Source organism: Cervus canadensis, chromosome 21, assembly GCF_019320065.1.
Source record: "Cervus canadensis isolate Bull #8, Minnesota chromosome 21, ASM1932006v1, whole genome shotgun sequence".
In the NCBI taxonomy this organism is placed as follows: domain Eukaryota; kingdom Metazoa; phylum Chordata; class Mammalia; order Artiodactyla; family Cervidae; genus Cervus; species Cervus canadensis.
The window spans coordinates 5,415,612-5,434,260 of record NC_057406.1 but is presented as its reverse complement, the minus strand read 5'-3'; the positions used below and the strand labels follow the sequence as shown (position 1 = coordinate 5,434,260).

General features: G+C 46.4%; 1 protein-coding gene across 1 annotated transcript in view; it reads right to left on the bottom strand.

The window, feature by feature from the left end:
* Positions 1 to 18,649, bottom strand: part of EFCAB6 (EF-hand calcium binding domain 6) — a 251,019-nt gene that overhangs the window by 188,861 nt on the left and 43,509 nt on the right. The window contains exon 6 of the mRNA XM_043441591.1: positions 7,387 to 7,453. Within this exon, the coding sequence (XP_043297526.1) occupies positions 7,387 to 7,453 (67 nt within the window). The remainder of the gene's footprint in view (positions 1 to 7,386; positions 7,454 to 18,649) is intronic.

The window sequence follows — 18,649 nt, the reverse complement described above, 5'->3', positions numbered from 1 at the left end:
CCTGTGCTGGATGGACAGCCCACCCACAGCCCAACTCAACCTCTGCCCTCACCTTTCTCGTGAGGTCTCTCCTGTGCACGCTTCCTGCAGAACCTTCTTTACTTATCCGGTAAACATTTACTGAGCTCAGATCTGGTGCCGGGGTCTGTGCACGGCACTAAAGTGGCAACAGGGAGCAGGGCAGGGAAGGCGCCCACTCCCGGGGAATGCATTTCCTAGTGATAAACAAATAAACAAAACCTCAGGATGTTCTGAGTGCTGAGCAGTTGTAGAAAGTGGAGTCCAAAGACTTTCGGGGGGTGGGGGCATCCACTCCAGTGGGGAAACTTCATGCTGAGCGCCAAAAAACCAGGGTGTTTTTCTGAACTTTATTCAGTAGGTGACCAGTAACCACGGGGTGTCTTAATCAAAGGGGTCAGATGAGACCTGACTCACGTTGAGAACAGACGGCTCTGGTGTCGTGTGAAATGGATACTGTGAGGGGCAAGGCGGGGAGCAGGAAGAACCAACCCCGGGGTGACGGGCAGAGCCATCCACGGGGGCCATGGGGATGCAAAGGTGCACAGGCTCCGATACGGCAGAGGCTGCGGCGGACAGGACTTGCCGGTGGACTGGAGCCACTTACTGGGATGGAGGGAGGTGTGGGGAGGAAGGCTTCTTGGGGGGTGTGGGGGGGACCGTTTGCCCTGCTTTGGTCTGTAGACAGTGGCGAGTCCAGGGACACACATGGAGATAGAAACGCGGGAGCCAACAGCACGCAGCCCCGTTTGTAGCTTTAAACCACAGATGACGGCACAGTCTTTCAATTTTCCACAGAACTCCTTGGTCTTATCCATTCCAAATGCAAACTCCTAATTTTTCTAAAAAACTCCTATGGGCCTTGCACTATGGTAAGTTCATTTTATATTTTTTCTCATAAAGAGTCTCAACAATATTGGAAAAATCTCGAAAAATTGCTTCCCCATTTCACAACTGAGAAGATAGTTCCCAGAGAAACCAGCTTGGTTGAGGGTCACTCAGACAGTGAGAGTCTTGGTTCAGATGCACACTCAGCCAGGGGTCCGGCCTGCCCCCCCCACACCACCAGCCTATCCCCCCAGTACCACAGGCCTGTCCCCCTGACACCACTGCCCTATTTCCCCCACACCATTGACTGTCTCCCACCCACTGGCCCGTCTCCCCCACACTGTGCTGTTTTAAACACTTATTCTTGCAATCTTGTGTTGACTTGCCACATGTAAGAAAGATTTTTTTTTTTAAGATAAACTTAGTCCGAAAAAATATAAATTCTGACATAACAGCATCTTTGCTTTTCTTTCCTGATGAAGCCTTTAGTAAATTAATAATAGAGCAACCAAAAATAAGTCCTGGGGTAGGAGCATGTTGAATATCTTTTTTTTTTTTAATAAAATGGCAGCTGATTATTTTGTTATGTGAAATGCTCGAGATCAAAATGTAAGCACAGCTCTTCATTTAGCTGCACAGAGACACAGGAACAAGAGCTGTGACATTATTAATCACTATATTCGGTTATGATTGATAGGCTTTTCTGCAGGAGGAGAAAGTGCCTCAGATACAAGCTGTCCCAACAGCCCTGCGATACGCTAATATTTTCTTCAGATGAAAGAGGAGATGTGTTCAAATACCTGCTATAATAGGCAATTAATACCAAGTGCACCGGAGGAGAGAGGATAAAAGCAGGATTAGGAGAATATTACGAATTAGCCAAAAGCTTGTATGTTTTAGTAAATGGCCTCATTTTGAGTCTGACACTGTCTTTTTATTAGGCAAACAGGCTGTATTCCGATACATTTGTGCCTGCTAATGTGGTGTTCTAATGTTAAGGTATGCTTATGAAATGGCTGTGATCCTAACGACTGTTTCTTTATTCCTCAAGTGATAATTTTTTAAATCTCTTTTTTAAGAAAACCCACCTATTTAAGAAAATGAATATACCCATCACTTGCGTGTCTTCACTTTTGTGACGATATTACCGAGCAAGCAAGCAGCTTAGTGCCTCTAATTATTTACTAATTGCTCCTGAAATGACTGAGCTGCATCTGTGCGACTCCAAGGCACCGGGGTGATCCCATAAAAACGCGTGTCAGTTCACTCGGTGTCCCACAGACAGGCTCGTCGCGGCTGACTGGGTCGACCAGATGTTCTGACATCCCAACACACAAATTCAAAAGAACATTCTTGATGGGGTGGTGACTTGGTATGAGGGCCAACGGCCTAGGGCTCTGGGTGAGGTTCATTTAGTTTTCCTTTTTTTTCATGTCTTTGAATTGCACATTCTTGAATTCTAGTCTTCAATTTAAAACAATTTTTTCTTGCCTGTCGAGGGCAGGAGACTAGTCGTGACATTTCTAAACATACACTGAAGTTTTTACATAACTGAGAACAGCTTCCTGTGTCCTGGCCATCCCCAGGACATGGCTTGCAGGGAGTGTCTGCGTGCCCTCCACCTCGAGGGCAGGACAAGGTGATTCTCTTCCCCTGCTAGCCTCTTCTTTGACCTTCACGTCACGCTCATGTCGGGAGTTGACAAAAGATGAAACAGGGTCAAAAGACCCGAATGTGGTTAACCTGGCAACGCCCTGCAGCCTTGCTCTGGCCCTCTTGCCCTGACAGAGTCCTCACCCGAAGCCTGTGGAGAACTAAGTCCTGGCCCTCGGGTGCTGCCGTGGCTGCAGGACGGGCCGGGGCCCTGCAGGGCCAACAGGAGCATAAGCACCTGAGGCATTGGGAACGAGCGTGAGACGGGCAGGAGGCCAGAGACAGAGAGGGCAAGAAAACTCCCAAATGCCCATTTGAAGTGGAGGCCACACGACCAACAACACGACTCGGGTTAGACGACCTCCGCTCATTCATATGGGCGGTGATCAGAGAGGCTTCTCTGGGATTGGCCGGGTCCACTTCCGGGCAGAACCAAGAGTCACATTTGCTATGGGCAAACGAGGTATTGGGGCTTCCCAGCTGGCACAGTGGTAAACAATCTGCCGGCCAATGCCAATGCAGGAGACCCGGGAGACTTGGGGTCAGTCCCTGGGTCGGGAAGATTCCCTGGAGGAGGAGATGACAACCCGCTCCAATATTCTTGCCTGGAGAATCCCAGGGACAGAGGAGCCTACAGTCCATAGGGTCGGACAGGACTGAGTGACTATACACGCATGCATGCACAAACTACATATCCCCGCCTTTCCTAAAGGGCCTCCTTGAGAAGCAGGGTGGCTGGTAATTAGTAGCCAGGACCCCAGAGCCAGCTGCCAAGGTAGGAACTGCAGCTCCTCTGCCCCCAGCTGTGCACACAGGGCTCAACTGCTCAGCCTCTGTTGTAGCCCCCTCCACAGCAAGGCGGGAGACCAAGAGCACTTGCCCGGGGGCTCTCCTGGAAAGTGAATCTGTAAGCACAGTAAAGCACCGAGAAGAGCTCCCAGTAAATGCTCGGCCTACGCTACCTCTTATTAGTATCACAGATGGCAAAACCCAAAATATTACATCGGTGTCCAAAGGATTAAGGCCCGGCCAGCCTGAGGGTCCTTTTGCTGGGTGGCGGAAGCAGACACTGTTGGTCACTTTCTCCAAAGCCACTGACCTCTGCCCACCCCGTCTCTTTCTAACAAAACCCTCCATTTTCCACTTTGTTCAGATATTAGCTCCCCACCACGTGCCTCGGGGGAGAGAGTCGAGCCACTGCAGCAGGCAGTGACCAGGGTTGTAGCAACGCCACCACCAGTGACGGGTTTGTGTGGGGACAAGACCCTGGGCTATGAGTCATGAGGAGACGTTCCACCATGTTTATGGAGAGTCATACTGGCAGAAATGGCATGCTGGAAAAAAAAAAAAACCAAGAAAACCTGATATTGCAGTATCCATGTGTCAGACCTGGAATGCTGGCCACCTCCTGGTGACCGGAGGAGAGGTGAGTGAGCAGACCCTGACCTGCGCTCCCTTCAGACTTGGACAAGATGAGAAGTTCCTTATCGTCTCAGCTCAGTTGGACACCTCTCAAAAGGCAGGACAACCAGACACCTTGGTGGCAGTAGCTGATGGGCCGCCACCTGGAGGTGGGTAAAGCTCCCACAGGAAAGGTTTCAGGAGTGCCTGGCAGGATAGATAAAGGGATGGATATTCATCGAGCATGTGCTGTATGCACGGGCATCCCTTGTATTACTCTCACTCATCCCCAAGACCACTCCACTAGGTCAGTGCTGTCTCGCCTTCAGACACGGTGGAGCAGAGCAGGGACAGGGCTGCAGGGCCCGTGGGTGGGGGCGCCTCCTTCCCGCAGAGGCCCACTGCCTCCCAGGAGACTAAGATAGCGAGGGGTCTGCAGACCAGAGAGCCCAAGAGCGGCCAAGGAGACGCCCACTGAAGGCACAGCGGAGAAGCCCAGGGAAGCCGTCATCTCTGTGACCCGGGAAAAGCCAGGGCCAAGACGGGGAGGGTGAGCGAGGGGCGCACCAGACTCCGAGCACGCAGAGGGTGGAACCTGGCGCAGATCGAACCAGGACCCCGGACCCGGAGCCTGAGGGCGACACCCTGGGGACCACCTGGGCACGCAGAGCTTCCTCCTCCCCCGATACGGGACCCCAGGACGCAGACAGCAGCCTCCTCACGTGAAGCCCCGGGTCACAGTCCTCAAGGGACAGAGTCTGGACCCAGAGGTCACCCCGTCTACCTCTGCCTTGATGGGAGACAGAAAACGAGGTTCAGGGAGACCAGGGGTTCAGCTGAACATGAAGACACACCGGAGGGTCTGGTGAAAGGGAAGCGAGAGTGTTAGTCGCTCAGTCTGGTCCAGCTCTTATGGTCTGTAGCTTGCCAGGCTCCTCTGTCCATGGGATTCTCCAGGCAAGAAGACTGGAGTGAACTGTGCCGTCCTCCAGGGGATCTCCTGACCCAGGGATCGAACGCAGGTCTCTGTACTGCAGGCAGATTATTTACCATCTGAGCCACAGGGAAGTCCCAGGAGACTCAAAGGGAGTAAACACGGCTGGAGGGAGAGGTAGCAGACTAGGACATTTGGAAGGTCTGGCTGTTGTGGCTGTTTACTCGCTAGGTTCACGTCTGACTCTTTGCCACCCCACGGACTGTAGCCCGCCAGGCTCCTCTGTCCATGGGATTCTCTAGGCAAGAATGCTGGAGTGGGTTGCAGGGCCCTCCTCTAGGGGATCTTCCCAACCCAGGGATTGAACCTGCGTCTTCTGCATTGGCGGGTGGACTCTTCACCACTGAGCCACCAGGGAAGCCCCTTCGAGGGTCTTAGTGCGCCTGAGTTAGGGCAAGGCTGAGGAGCCAGCCATCAGACCAAGCTCACAGCAGAAGAAAAGGATTGAGATACACGAGCACTGGGGTTCAGGCAGTTTGGGGTGCCAACAGCTAACTGCCTGTTGGTTTAGGATGGCTAGACCACACACACATTTAGCAAAGTCTGGCTCCCAAAATTCACAGAGACATTTGCATGCATTCTTGGCTCCCATGAGGCTCGCGGACTTATATTTAAAACAAAAGCATTAGCATCTTTCACTCCCCAACTGTGTGGATCGCCCGGCAATGACAACGTATGTCTGAAGGGAGTCTTCTTTCACTGATCGCCAGGTGTTCCTCCCCGTCACTGGTGCTCGAGTGAGGTCCGACGGCAGGACCCGAGTGGCAGGTGGAAACACGCTACTGCACAGCCAGCAGCCAAGGCGGATGTTGGGTTTGCTCTGCTTATTCTGGGCTCGGTGGGAAGGGATGACATTCATGAGTTCCTACCTATTCGTCAAAGGAAACTATAGTAATCGCCATAATAATGACAGATGGCATCGCCTGAGCGTTCCAGGCGCTTTATACCGGATGTTTCTAGGCCACACAACAGCACCGTGAGATGGGTGGTCCTATCCCCAACCACGGATGAAGAAACCCCATGACAAGGACTTGCCCAAGACCACCGGCTGGTAAATGGCAGAGCCCGTCCCAGGCTACCTGCCTGCCCAGGGCCAGGGTCACCCGTCGAGCTGGGGTTCCAGCTTACGTGGGCCTGACTGCTCGGCAGGGAGAGCCAGGGGTCAGGCGGCCCCTCCATCACCTGCTCAGCCTCTGGCGGTCACCTTTCTGTTCTCTGCAGAACTAGCACGACAACTGCCCTGGTTTAAACTCACTCTTAGTGGGAGGGCTTTATTGGAAGGAGGCTGGGATGAAAAGACAACTGAGATGAAAGGACAGACAGCCAGTGGGAAGTCCCCTTCATTTTCCTCTTGGAAGCCTCACTTTCGGTAACTTACAAGCCAGACCTGTGTCCACACCCTCCCCTAACTCCCCTAATGTCATGTCATATCATTGATCCACAAAAGCATCTCAGCTGACAGGATGACCGTTATAAACAGCTGACTTTCCTAGGATAATTTCATGATTAACACAGTTTGTGAAGAGACAACTTGAGGACATATACCATAAATAATATCCAGTGTAGTATGTATCTCTTACAGAATAACAAATGAAGGACAATGGAAGCAGCAAATAATTGTACCAGGGTTCTTACTGATATAAACGATAGAGAAAGTAGATTTCTAGGAGCAAGTAATGCTAAAAAATTATCACAGTAAGATGAATTTTCTGGTGTACAAGCCGGGAGAACATTTTGTGGGGTTTAGACAAACATTTTGTGGGTTTCTGGCTCTGTTTGATTTTGAAACGTATGAAAATCTCAGAAGAGTTCAAAAAGGAAAGAAAATTTGTCACATTTCTAACCAACATATTGAATCAAGTGAATTAAACTATGATTCTCAAACTGCTCATGTAACTGAGCAGGCTCAAATGCATCTTAAATAGGGGTCCAATTCCAACCCCAAATTCTGTGAACACCCAGTCCCTCCCTAGGTGTGCCCCGCAGTATCCACCACAGTAATCCACAAACAGGAACAAAGCTACATGCTCCTTCCTAAACACACGCGGGAGCTTTTGTGGCTAAATTACTCCATACATAAATGTCTATCTCCCTGCATTTCTCTGGTTATTTTTACCATGCCGCTCTTGATTGGCACTTACTGCTGAAAAGCAGCAGTCTTCTCATTCTAAAGAAAACCTTGCCTCGGTTGTAGACAGAAATCGAAGGGCCGCCTTACGGATGATGATCTAAAGTTAAGGCAAAGGTAATTGATATTCCAGGACTTCTGGTGTGGTTCATCACAGAGGATGCCATCGGAGCGCGTGCAATCTATTGAGTCAGGCGACTTTGACATGAGACCACAGATGACAAGACCCAGCTCATTCTGCATCAGTTCCATCGGCTCCCTCTGCTAGCAGTTACTTTTGACCAGTGGCTGGAGGGGGGGGGTGGGTGCTGGTGGGGGGGGGGTAGGGTTGGGGGCCGGAAGAACCGTGAAAGATCTCTATTACCTTTTCTCCCACTTGGGCCTCGAGCTCTTTTAACGTCCGACAGCCATTCATTTCATTCTCACCTCCCCTTAAAGACAACAATTAAAAACCTCTTGTTAGCATGTTTTCACTGAATTAACGTTTACATAGGACACACAGAGATGAAAATGATAAGAATTTCTACACTGCATATTTTTAAATGCAAGGTGTTTCTTATGTACTACCGTTTGCCAGAAGTGTGAACTCAGGCAAGTTACTTAGCTTCTCCAGGCCTGGGGCCCCTCTTCTGTAAAATGAAATACAACATCGACTACTCCCAGGGCGGTGCAGGGACTGAGTAATTACGGCCTGCACTCCATGAGGCCTCACTCCATGGGTTAGCAGACATTCCGCTTTACAGAGAAGGCTGGGCAGGCTGAAGGTCGCGATGGGGAAGTGGAGGCCCAGTCTTCAGATGCATGCTGAGCCCTGCGGAAAAGGGCTGAGCATGGCTGGGCGTATGTACCAGCCGCTTGGCTCCATCTGCTTGTATTAACTCTATCTGGTTTTGCATCCTCTGTCCACCCATAAACCGCTTCAGACTCCCTCTTTGGAATCAACCGTGAGGCTAGGGTGGGGACAAAGAACACCAGAGGCCCCTTCACAGTATTTATCCAGCGCCTCCTGCACCCAGGTCTGGGGTGCCATGTCGAGCAGAACACCATTTCCAGTCTTGAAAAAGCTTAATGCCAGTGATGGTGACAGACAGGAAATAAGCAATCAAATAAGCAATGTTCAGTTCAGTTCAGTTCAGTTGCTCAGTTGTGTCTGACTCTTTGCAACCCCATGGACTGCAGAACACCAGGCCTCCCTGTCCATCACCAACTCCCGGAGTTTATCTAAACTCATGTCCATTGAGTCAGTGATGCCATCCAACCAGCTCATCCTCTGCCATCCCCTTCTCCTCCCGCCTTCAATCTTTCCCAGCATCAGGGTCTTTTCAGATGAGTTAGCTCTTCACATCAGGTGGTCAAAGTATTGCAGCTTCAGCTTCAACATCAGTCCTTCCAATGAATATTCAGGACTGACTTCCTTCAGGATGGCCTGGCTGGATCTCCTTGCAGTCCAAGGGACTCTCAAGAGTCTTCTCCAACACCACAGTTCAAAAGCATCAATTCTTCGGCACTCAGCTTTCTCTATAGTCCAACTCTCACATCTGTACATGACTACTGGAAAAACCATAGCCTTGACTAGACAAACCTTTGTTGGTAAGTTGATGTAACCAGAAGTGCTGTGAAGACAATAAAGGCAGGCAGTGGGGAGCGGGGAGAGACAGGGGAAGAAGGAAAGGCCCGCCTCCTGGACGGGGTGGACAGCAGGCATTGGGATGGAGACCCACACGCTGAGGAGCCAGGAGTCTGGCACACCCCAGGGCTGGCGCTTCGGGGGCTGGGGCCCAGAGCCCACTGAGCAGGGCCGAGGAACACGGGGTGGGCCCAGAGATGGGGGCAGGTACCAGCCCTGTGGTGTGGGGGGCCCTGATGAGGAGCCGGGGCTTCCCAGGGGGACGAGGGGAAGACACCAGAGCACTTTAAAGGGACATTAACTTCATTTTACACAGAACAAAATGGGCTCAGAGGTTTTGAGTGCTGGACCCAAGTTAAAGATGAAACGAGGAGTCCAGCCTTACGATTCTCTGTTAAATGTCATACATTTAATACTGTTCTCATTAGGTATTGAAGAGATACAAAACACTACATGTAGCATGTGTTTAAGATTTCAGGAGTAAAAAGGTAGACATACCTGTATGACCCCCATCAGCTGCGCCAGGGGCCCAGGGAGGCTGCCCCCCTCAACCTCAGCCTCCTCCCCCCTTCTCCCTCCTCTGTATTTGGTCAAGGCAGCTCCTCTGCCACCCCAAACGCCATCTCTGTCTCCTTCAAGGGAGCCCCGTCTATTACTTGATACTAACTCAGTGACTCCAGCTTTCTTTAGATTGTTATTTCTTGGAATGGTACGTCTTTTTAAATCTCTTCACTTTTAACCTTTCTATAAACTTATGTTTAGGTTTTTCTTTTCATGGACTTGACTTTTAAACGGAATATTTATTATAATTACTGATATTTTCAGGATTTCCGTTTGTCCTGCTTCTTCTGATTCTTCTTGCCTTCTTTTGGGTTGATCTAATTTTTATCATTCAGTTTTTGTTCCTTTTTTTTTTTTTGGAGTTTGGGAGTTACACAGTCCATTTTTAATCTTGTAGCAATTGCTCTGGAAATGACAACCAATGTACTTGTCAAAGGGCCTCTCCTCAGACAGTAAAGAATCCACCTGCAATGCAGGAGATGCAGGTTTGATCCTGGGGTCAGGAAGATCCTCCGGAGAAGGGAATGGCAACCCATTCTAGTATTCTTACCTGGAGCATCCCAGGGACAGAGGAGCCTGGCGGGCTACAGTCTGTAGGGTAGCAAAGAGTCAGACACGACAGAGTGACTGAACTGAACTGCTTCCTTTGGATCTACAGTTCTAGGAAGGCAGCGATGGTCTTCCAACACATCATAGTTATTAATCGATTCGAAAGTCACTTTTTTTTAATATATATTTATTTTTTTCTTTTGGTCATACATTGATATGAATCAGCCATAGATTTACACGTATTCCCCATCCCGATCCTCCCTCCCATCTCCCTCTCCACCTGATTCCTCTGGGTCTTCCCAGTGCACCAGGCCCGAGCACTTGTCTCATGCATCCCACCTGGGCTGGTGATCTGTTTCACCATAGATAGTATACATGCTGTTCTTTTGAAATATCCCACCCTCACATTCTCCCCCAGAGTTCAAAAGTCTGTTCTGTATTTCTGTGTCTCTTTTGCCGTTTTGCATATAGGGTTATCGTTACCATCTTTCTAAATTCCATATATATGTGTTGGTATGCTGTAATGTTCTTTATCTTTCTGGCTTACTTCACTCTGTATAAGGGGTTCCAGTTTCATCCATCTCATTAGGACTGATTCAAATGAATTCTTTTTAATGGCTGAGTAATATTCCATGGTGTATATGTACCACAGCTTCCTTATCCATTCATCTGCTGATGGGCATCTAGGTTGCTTCCATGTCCTGGCTATTATAAACAGTGCTGCGATGAACATTGGGGTGCACGTGTCTCTTTCAGATCTGGTTTCCTCAGTGTGTATGCCCAGAAGTGGTATTGCTGGGTCATATGGCAGTTCTATTTCCAGTTTTTTAAGAAATCTCCACACTGTTTTCCATAGCGGCTGTACTAGTTTGCATTCCCACCAACAGTGTAAGAGGGTTCCCTTTTCTCCACACCCTCTCCAGCATTTATTGCTTGTAGACTTTTGGATAGCAGCCATCCTGACTGGCGTGTAATGGTACCTCATTGTGGTTTTGATTTGCATTTCTCTGATAATGAGTGATGTTGAGCATCTTTTCATGTGTTTGTTAGCCATCTGTATGTCTTCTTTGGAGAAATGTCTGTTTAGTTCTTTGGCCCATTTTTTGATTGGGTCATTTATTTTTCTGGAATTGAGCTGCAGGAGTTGCTTGTATATTTTTGAGATTAATCCTTTGTCTGTTTCTTCATTTGCTATTATTTTCTCCCAATCTGAGGGCTGTCTTTTCACCTTACTTATAGTTTCCTTTGTAGTGCAAAAGCTTTTAAGTTTCATTAGGTCCCATTTGTTTAGTTTTGCTTTTATTTCCAATATTCTGGGAGGTGGGTCATAGAGGATCTTGCTGTGATTTATGTCGGAGAGTGTTTTGCCTATGTTCTCCTCTAGGAGTTTTATAGTTTCTGGTCTTACATTTAGATCTTTAATCCATTTTGAGTTTATTTTTGTGTATGGTGTTAGAAAGTGTTCTAGTTTCATTCTTTTACAAGTGGTTGACCAGTTTTCCCAGCACCACTTGTTAAAGAGGTTGTCTTTTTTCCATTGTATATCCTTGCCTCCTTTGTCAAAGATAAGGTGTCCATAGGTTCGTGGATTTATCTCTGGGCTTTCTATTCTGTTCCATTGATCTATATTTCTGTCTTTGTGCCAGTACCATACTGTCTTGATGACTGTGGCTTTGTAGTAGAGTCTGAAGTCAGGCAGGTTGATTCCTCCAGTTCCATTCTTCTTTCTCAAGATTACTTTGGCTATTCGAGGTTTTTTGTATTTCCATACAAATTGTGAAATGATTTGTTCTAGTTCTGTGAAAAATACCGTTGGTAGCTTGATAGGGATTGCATTGAATCTATAGATTGCTTTGGGTAGAATAGCCATTTTGACAATATTGATTCTTCCAATCCATGAACACGGTATGTTTCTCCATCTGTTTGTGTCCTCTTTGATTTCTTTCATCAGTGTTTTATAGTTTTCTATGTATAGGTCTTTTGTTTCTTTAGGTAGATATACTCCTAAGTATTTTATTCTTTTTGTTGCAATGGTGAATGGTATTGTTTCCTTAATTTCTCTTTCTGTTTTTTCATTGTTAGTATATAGGAATGCAAGGGATTTCTGTGTGTTAATTTTATATCCTGCAACTTTACTATATTCATTGATTAGCTCTAGTAATTTTCTGGTAGAGTCTTTAGGGTTTTCTATGTAGAGGATCATGTCATCCTAATTCCAAAACCAGACAAAGATGCCACTAAAAAAGAAAACTACAGGCCAATATCACTAATGAACATAGATGCAAAAATCCTTAACAAAATTCTAGCAAACAGAAATCCAACAACATATTAAAAAAATCATACACCATGACCAAGTGGGCTTTATCCCAGGAATGCAAGGATTCTTTAATATCCGCAAATCAATCAATGTAATACACCACATTAACAAATTGAAAGAGAAAAATCATATGATTATCTCAATAGATGCAGAGAAAGCCTTTGACAAAATTCAACACTCATTTATGATTAAAACTCTCCAAAAAGCAGGAATAGAAGGAACATACCTCAACATAATAAAAGCTATATATGACAAACCCACAGCAAGCATCACCCTCAATGGTGAAAAATTGAAAGCATTTCCCCTGAAATCAGGAACAAGACAAGGGTGCCCACTCTCACCACTACTATTCAACATAGTGTTGGAAGTTTTGGCCACAGCAATCAGAGCAGAAAAAGAAGTAAAAGGAATCCAGATAGGAAAAGAAGAAGCGAAAGTCACTTTTGAACTTCCCTGGTGCTGCAGTGGATAGGAATCTGCCTGCCAATGCAGGGGACACAGATTTGATTCCTGGTCCAGGAAGATTCCACACGCTACAGGGCAACTAAGCCCGTGGCGCCAAAACTACTGAGTCCGAAAGATACAACTACTGAAGCCTGTGGGCCCAGAGCACATGCTCGGCAACAAGGGACGCCACCAAAATGAGAAGCCCATGCACTGCAATGAAGACCCAGCTCAGCCAAAAAGAAGTAAATAAAATAAATTATTTTTAAAAAGTCACTTTTGTGTGACTTTTGGCTTTTTTTAAATCCTTTTTTTTTTTTGGACAAATCACAGCATGCAGCATCTTAGCTCCCCCACCAGGGTATCAAACTCTGGGCCCCTGCAATGGAAGAGCAGAGTCTCAACCACGGGACCACCTGGAAAGTCCCTGTTTCACTGCTTCTCGGATCTTTTGGTCCTTGGGGTTCTGCCCCCACCTCTGTTTTAAATCTTGTTGGAGACTTGGCTTCTTGGATCCACAGGACAGTGCCTTCCATCGGTGGTCTGGGCCGGTCCGTGGTCTCTTTGTTACTCCCGTCCCATCTCTCACCGCTCTTTGTAAGAGCTCCAGCTACATGTTCTGTGTCTGTGCTACATTCTGCCTAATGTTTTCTGACCGATCTTCCAGTTCACTTATTTCTTTGGCTGCATCTAATCTGTTTATTAAATTTATTGCTTTAAATTGTTATTATGGAAAAAAAAATTGTTACTATGAGATGTAACCTTGACCCAGAAAAGTATGTACAGCACATATGCGTAGTTTGCTTACAATTAAGGCAAACATCTGTTTAACAATTTCTCAAATTAAGAATTAGAGCTGGGGCTTCCCTGGTGGCTCAGAGGTAAAGAATCTGCCTGCCAACGCATGAGAAGCAAGTTTGATCCCCGGTCCGGGAAGATCCCACATGCCGCGGAGCAACTAAGCCTGTGTGCCCCAACTGCTGAGTCTTTGCTCGAGAGCCCGGGAGCTGCAACTACTGAAGCCCGTTGCCCAGAACTTGTGCTCCACAACAGTAGAAGCCCACACATCACAACCAGAGAGCAGCCCCCTCTCGATGCAACCAGGAAAAAAGCTCATGAAGCAACAGAGACCCAGCACTGCCAAAAATAGATAAATAAATACAATTTTAAAAAATAATTTTTAAAGAATTAGAGCCAAACACAAAGAGGCCCCATCTGCCCTTTTCTAGTTTAAATATTTTCTCTCCTCCTCGTAGTAACCACTCTCCTAGCACTTAGGATATTATTTCCTTTTCAGTTCACTTACTCAGTTGTGTTCAACTCTTTGCGACCCCATGGAATGTGGCACACCAGGCTTCCCCGTCCATCACCAACTCCTGGAGTTTGCTCAAACTCATGTCCCTTGAGTTGGTGATGCCATCCAACCATCTCATCCTCTGTCGTCTCCTTCTCCTGCCTTCAATCTTTCCCAGCATCAGGGTCTTTTCCAGTGAGTCAGTTCTTCGCATCAGGTGGCCAAAGCACTGGAGTTTCAGCCTCAGCATCAGTCCTTCCCGTGAATATTTAGGACTGATTTCCTTTAGCATGGACTGGTTGGATCTCCTTGCAGTCCAAGGGACTCTCAAGAGTCTTTTCCAACACCACAGTTCAAAAGCATCAATTCTTCAGCACTAAGCTTTCCTTATGGTCTAACTCTCACATCCATACATGACTACTGGAAAAATTATAGCTTTGACTAAACAGACTTTTGTTGGCAAAGTAACGTCTCTGCTTTTTAATATGCTGTCTAGGTTGGTCATAACTTTTCTTCCAAAAAGTAAGTGTCTTTTAATATCATGGCTGCAGTCATCATCTGCAGCGATTTTGGAGCCCCCCAAAACAAAAGTCTGCCACTATTTCTTTTGTTTTCCCATCTATTTGCCATGAAGTGATGGGGCCAGATGCCATGGTCTTAGTTTTCTGAATGTTGAGCTTTAAGCCAACTTTTTCACTCTCCTCTTTCACTTTCATCAAGAGGCTCTTTAGTTCTTCTTCACTTTCTGCCATATGGGTGGTGTCATCTGCATACCTGAGGTTATTGATATTTCTCCCAGCAATCTTGATTCCAGCTTGTGCTTCATCCAGCCCAGCGTTTCACATGATGCACTCTGCGTGTAAGTTAAATAAGCAAGGTGATAATACACAGCCTTGACATACTTTTATCTTCATTTACATTTATCTTTTATCTTCTTATAAGTTTACCACCTAGGTATGTATCCTTAAACAAAACAGTTCGCTTTGCCTGGTTTTGAACTTCACGTGTGAACAGAACTATTTGTTCATTTCTTCCTCCTTCACTCAGCGTTACATCCACGAGAGTCATTCAGGCTGTTGACTATAGGTGTCGTTTGTTGGTTGTCATTGGGCTTCCCCTTGTGGCTCAGCTGGTAAAGAATCTGCCTGCAATGGGGGAGACCTGGGTTTGATCCCTGGGTTTGGGAAGATCCCTTGGAGAAGGGAAAGGCTACCCACTCCAGTATTCTGGCCTAGGACTATAAATGGGTTGCAAAGAGTCAGACACAACTGAGCAACTTTTCACTTCATTTCACTTCAGTTGGTGTTTTTGCAACCTCTTATTCAATGAATATATATTAAGCACCTTTCTTGTTGCTGTTTCGTCACTAAGTCATTTCCAACTGTTTTGCCACCCCATGGACTGTAGCGCGCCAGGCTCCTCTGTTCATGGGTATTCCCAGGCAAGAATCCTGGAGTGGGTTCTATTTCCTACTCCAGGGGATCTTCCCAACCCAGGGATCAAACCCGTGTCTCCTGTGTCTCCTGCATTGGCAGGCAGATTCTTTACCACTGAGCCACCTGGTAAGCACATTAAGCACCTGATCTGTGCCAAGCACTCTCCTAGGGACTTGGGAGTACGTCAGTAAGTCAAATGGATAAAGTTGCCTGCCCTTGTGGAGCTCATGTTCTATGTTGAGAAAGTCACACTTGTGTGTTAGCCTCAAGGGTGTAGTGACCTACAGGCTCATCTGGTGGAAGCACTGCAGACACTGGGAACCACCAGTCAAAAGTGCTAAGATGGGAGCAACAACAGCGTCATCAGTTTGGGAACACAGTGAACAAGAGCAGAGCAGCAGAGTCCCATGAGGGAGGCCAGCCAGATCACAGAGGGCCTTGCAGTTTCCGTGGGATCACCTGCCTTTCGCTGTTAGCACATCTTCTAGCATTCCCCTAGTTAAGATCTGCAGGACATGAACCGTCTCAGTTTTTGTCTGAAATGTCGTTATTTAATCCTCAGACTTTTTTTAATGTTTCTTGCTGTCTTTAATCTTCAGAAATTCAAAGACGCTATCCAAACCTTTGAAAGTGAGAGTGTCAGTTGCTCAGTCGTGTCCAGCTCTTTGCGACCCCATGGACTGTAGCCCGCCAGGCTCCTCTGTCCATGGGATTCTCCAGCCAAGAATACTGGAGTGGGTTGCCATGCCCTCCCCAGGGGATCTTCCCGACCCAGAGATGGAACCCGCGTCTCCTGTGTCTCCTGCATTGGCAGGCAGGTTCTTTACCACTGAGACACTTGGGAAGGATAATCCAATGCAAAGGCTGCTTCGTTTTTCTACAAGTCAGTGTGAAGAAAGTTTACGAGTTGGAGGTGAAAGGTAACCTTGAACATCACAGGCAAAGGTGCCAGACGTGGATCCCTTTTCCAAATACTCTGATCCCAATGGGTGAGCAGACACCATGGCAAGAAGAGGAAAGGCGGCCAGGGATTCCCATAGAAGGAGCTCTCATTCTTATTCTTACAAATATAGCTTTAAAAAAAAAAATCTAGGAAGGCAAATATTTTAGCTCAGCACACGGAAGAGATTCTCCCACAATCTCATGCCTTTCGTTGTCACTGTTGAGACATCAGTGTCAGTCTAATTGTCACTCCTCTGGAGTCAACCCCATTTTTCTTCTCATTGCCTTAAATATTTTCTCTTTGATTTTAATGTTCTACAGTTTCTCTGATATGTCTAGACAGGCATCCCTTTTTATTTATCTGGCTCGAGATTCTAAACCATTACCTTTTCAAATTTAGTCCCTGTCCTACTCTTTCTCTTACATATCTGGAAATCCAACAAGAAGTATCATTGGGCCTTCCCTTCCCACCTCCCATGTCTCTTACACCTGTCCTCCATGTTCTGTATCTCTCCTTGTTTCTGTGCGGCATTCTGCATACTACCTTCAGATCTGTTTTCCACTCCACTAACGCTCTTTTCAGCTGTGTTGAATCCACTATTTTCACCCATCCACTAAAATTTTATTCTACAGTATTTGTTATCTTTCAGTGCTAGCAGTTCCATTTTGTACTTCCTCAAATCTTTATTTTTGTTGCCTCTATTGTTTTGCATTCATATATTGAATCCATTCTTCAATTTCTTTAAAGATTAAAACACTGGTTTTAGCTTCTGTATCTGATAGTTCCAACACTGCAAGTGTTTGGAGATCTGAGTCTACTGGATATGATTTCCATTTCTTTGCAGTCCTCATTTTTTGTCTCTTCATATGTCTTCAAGATTTTCTGTGACACTTTATCTGTGGTTTTCTTTAAGGGCTATGTTGTAGATGTATTCCTCCCCTGGAAGGCACACCCAGTCCAGGACCAGTTTTAAGTAAATTCCTAGCCTGAGACTTTTCAGACCACACAGGGAGCATTATTTTAGGTACAGATCTTCATTAAAATTGACTTGTGATTACAATCTTTCCTCTATTCACCCAATGCCAGTGTTTGAAATAGGTAGGTTTCTGTCATACAGTTATATATTTTGATATTTATCCTTACAAGAGGGTATAGGGGTCCCCACTGTACATGTACTGGTCTTCTCTTTGGTTTTTCCACCTTGGAGAGACCCTGTAGGCTTTGTCTCTTGTTCCTTTCACTCCAAAGACCCAACAAAACTGAAACACCAGTTCACCCAGATTTGGCCAATACTTCACGGCAAAAATTGTCTTTATACAAAACTTCTCTATGTTCCAGTTCTTGCTGCATGCTTAGCCTCTAAGAATTACTTCCTTTCTTGCCAGCTCAGTAATGCATTAAAATATTTTACCTTTTATCCACCATTTTAGTTGTTTTGAGTGAAAGTGTTGTTCATGGAGGTAGCCTACCATAGTACTAGAAACAGAATTTTCTATTCACATGGCCTTAAACAATAAAGAGAATTTAGCTTCAAGAGTAAGCTGGAAATCTTTCTAATTTAGTTTAAATATTCAGTCTTTTGTGTTTAAGAAAGTAATGTATGATACTTTTCATCACAAATTATTAGACTGAGGTTTCACAATTAAAAGCAAAAAAGAACTCTCCTGCTTTTAGTTTTTCCCAACTGTTGAGCTTTTTCAGCAAAGAGTATTCAAATTATGTTACTTATCCCCCAAATGGGGATGGTTTTATTAGGTCAAGAGAATGAATGTGCCTATAAAAAGGCCAGTCGTTCTTCTCATTCTTCTGAATGAGTCTGGAAGTTATCCTAGCTCATCACTTACAGACAGCATCAGCAGATTACAAGTCTCAGATCCTGGAGAAGATAATACTTTGTCATTCTTGGTGGAGCTGCTGCATCAATTTTTTTTTTTTTAAGTGTTAGTCGCTCAGTCGTGTCTGGCTCTTTGTGACCCCATGGACTGCTGCCTGCCAGGTTCTTCTAGCCATGGAATTCTCCAGGCAAGAATACTGGAGTGGGTTGCCATTTCCTTCGCCAGGTGATCTTCCCAACCTAGGGATCAAATCCAGGTCTCCTGCACTGCAGGCGGACTCCTTCACCATCAGAGCCACCAGGAAAGGACACAAGTTACCATCTTAGCCATTTTTACTGTACAGCTTGCTCAGTTGGTAAAGAATCCGCCTGCGATGCAAGAGACCCTGGTTCGATTCCTGGGCTGGGAAGACCCTCTGGAGAAGGGAAAGGCTACCCACTTCAGTATTCTTGGGCTTCCCTTGTGGCTCAGCTGGTAAAGAATCCGCCTGCAATGCGGGAGACCTGGGTTTGATCCCTGGATTGGGAAGATCCCCTGGAGAAGGGAAAGGCTACCCACTCCAGTATTCTGAACCTGGAGAGTTCCATGGACTGTATAGTCTATGGGGTCACAAAGAGTCGG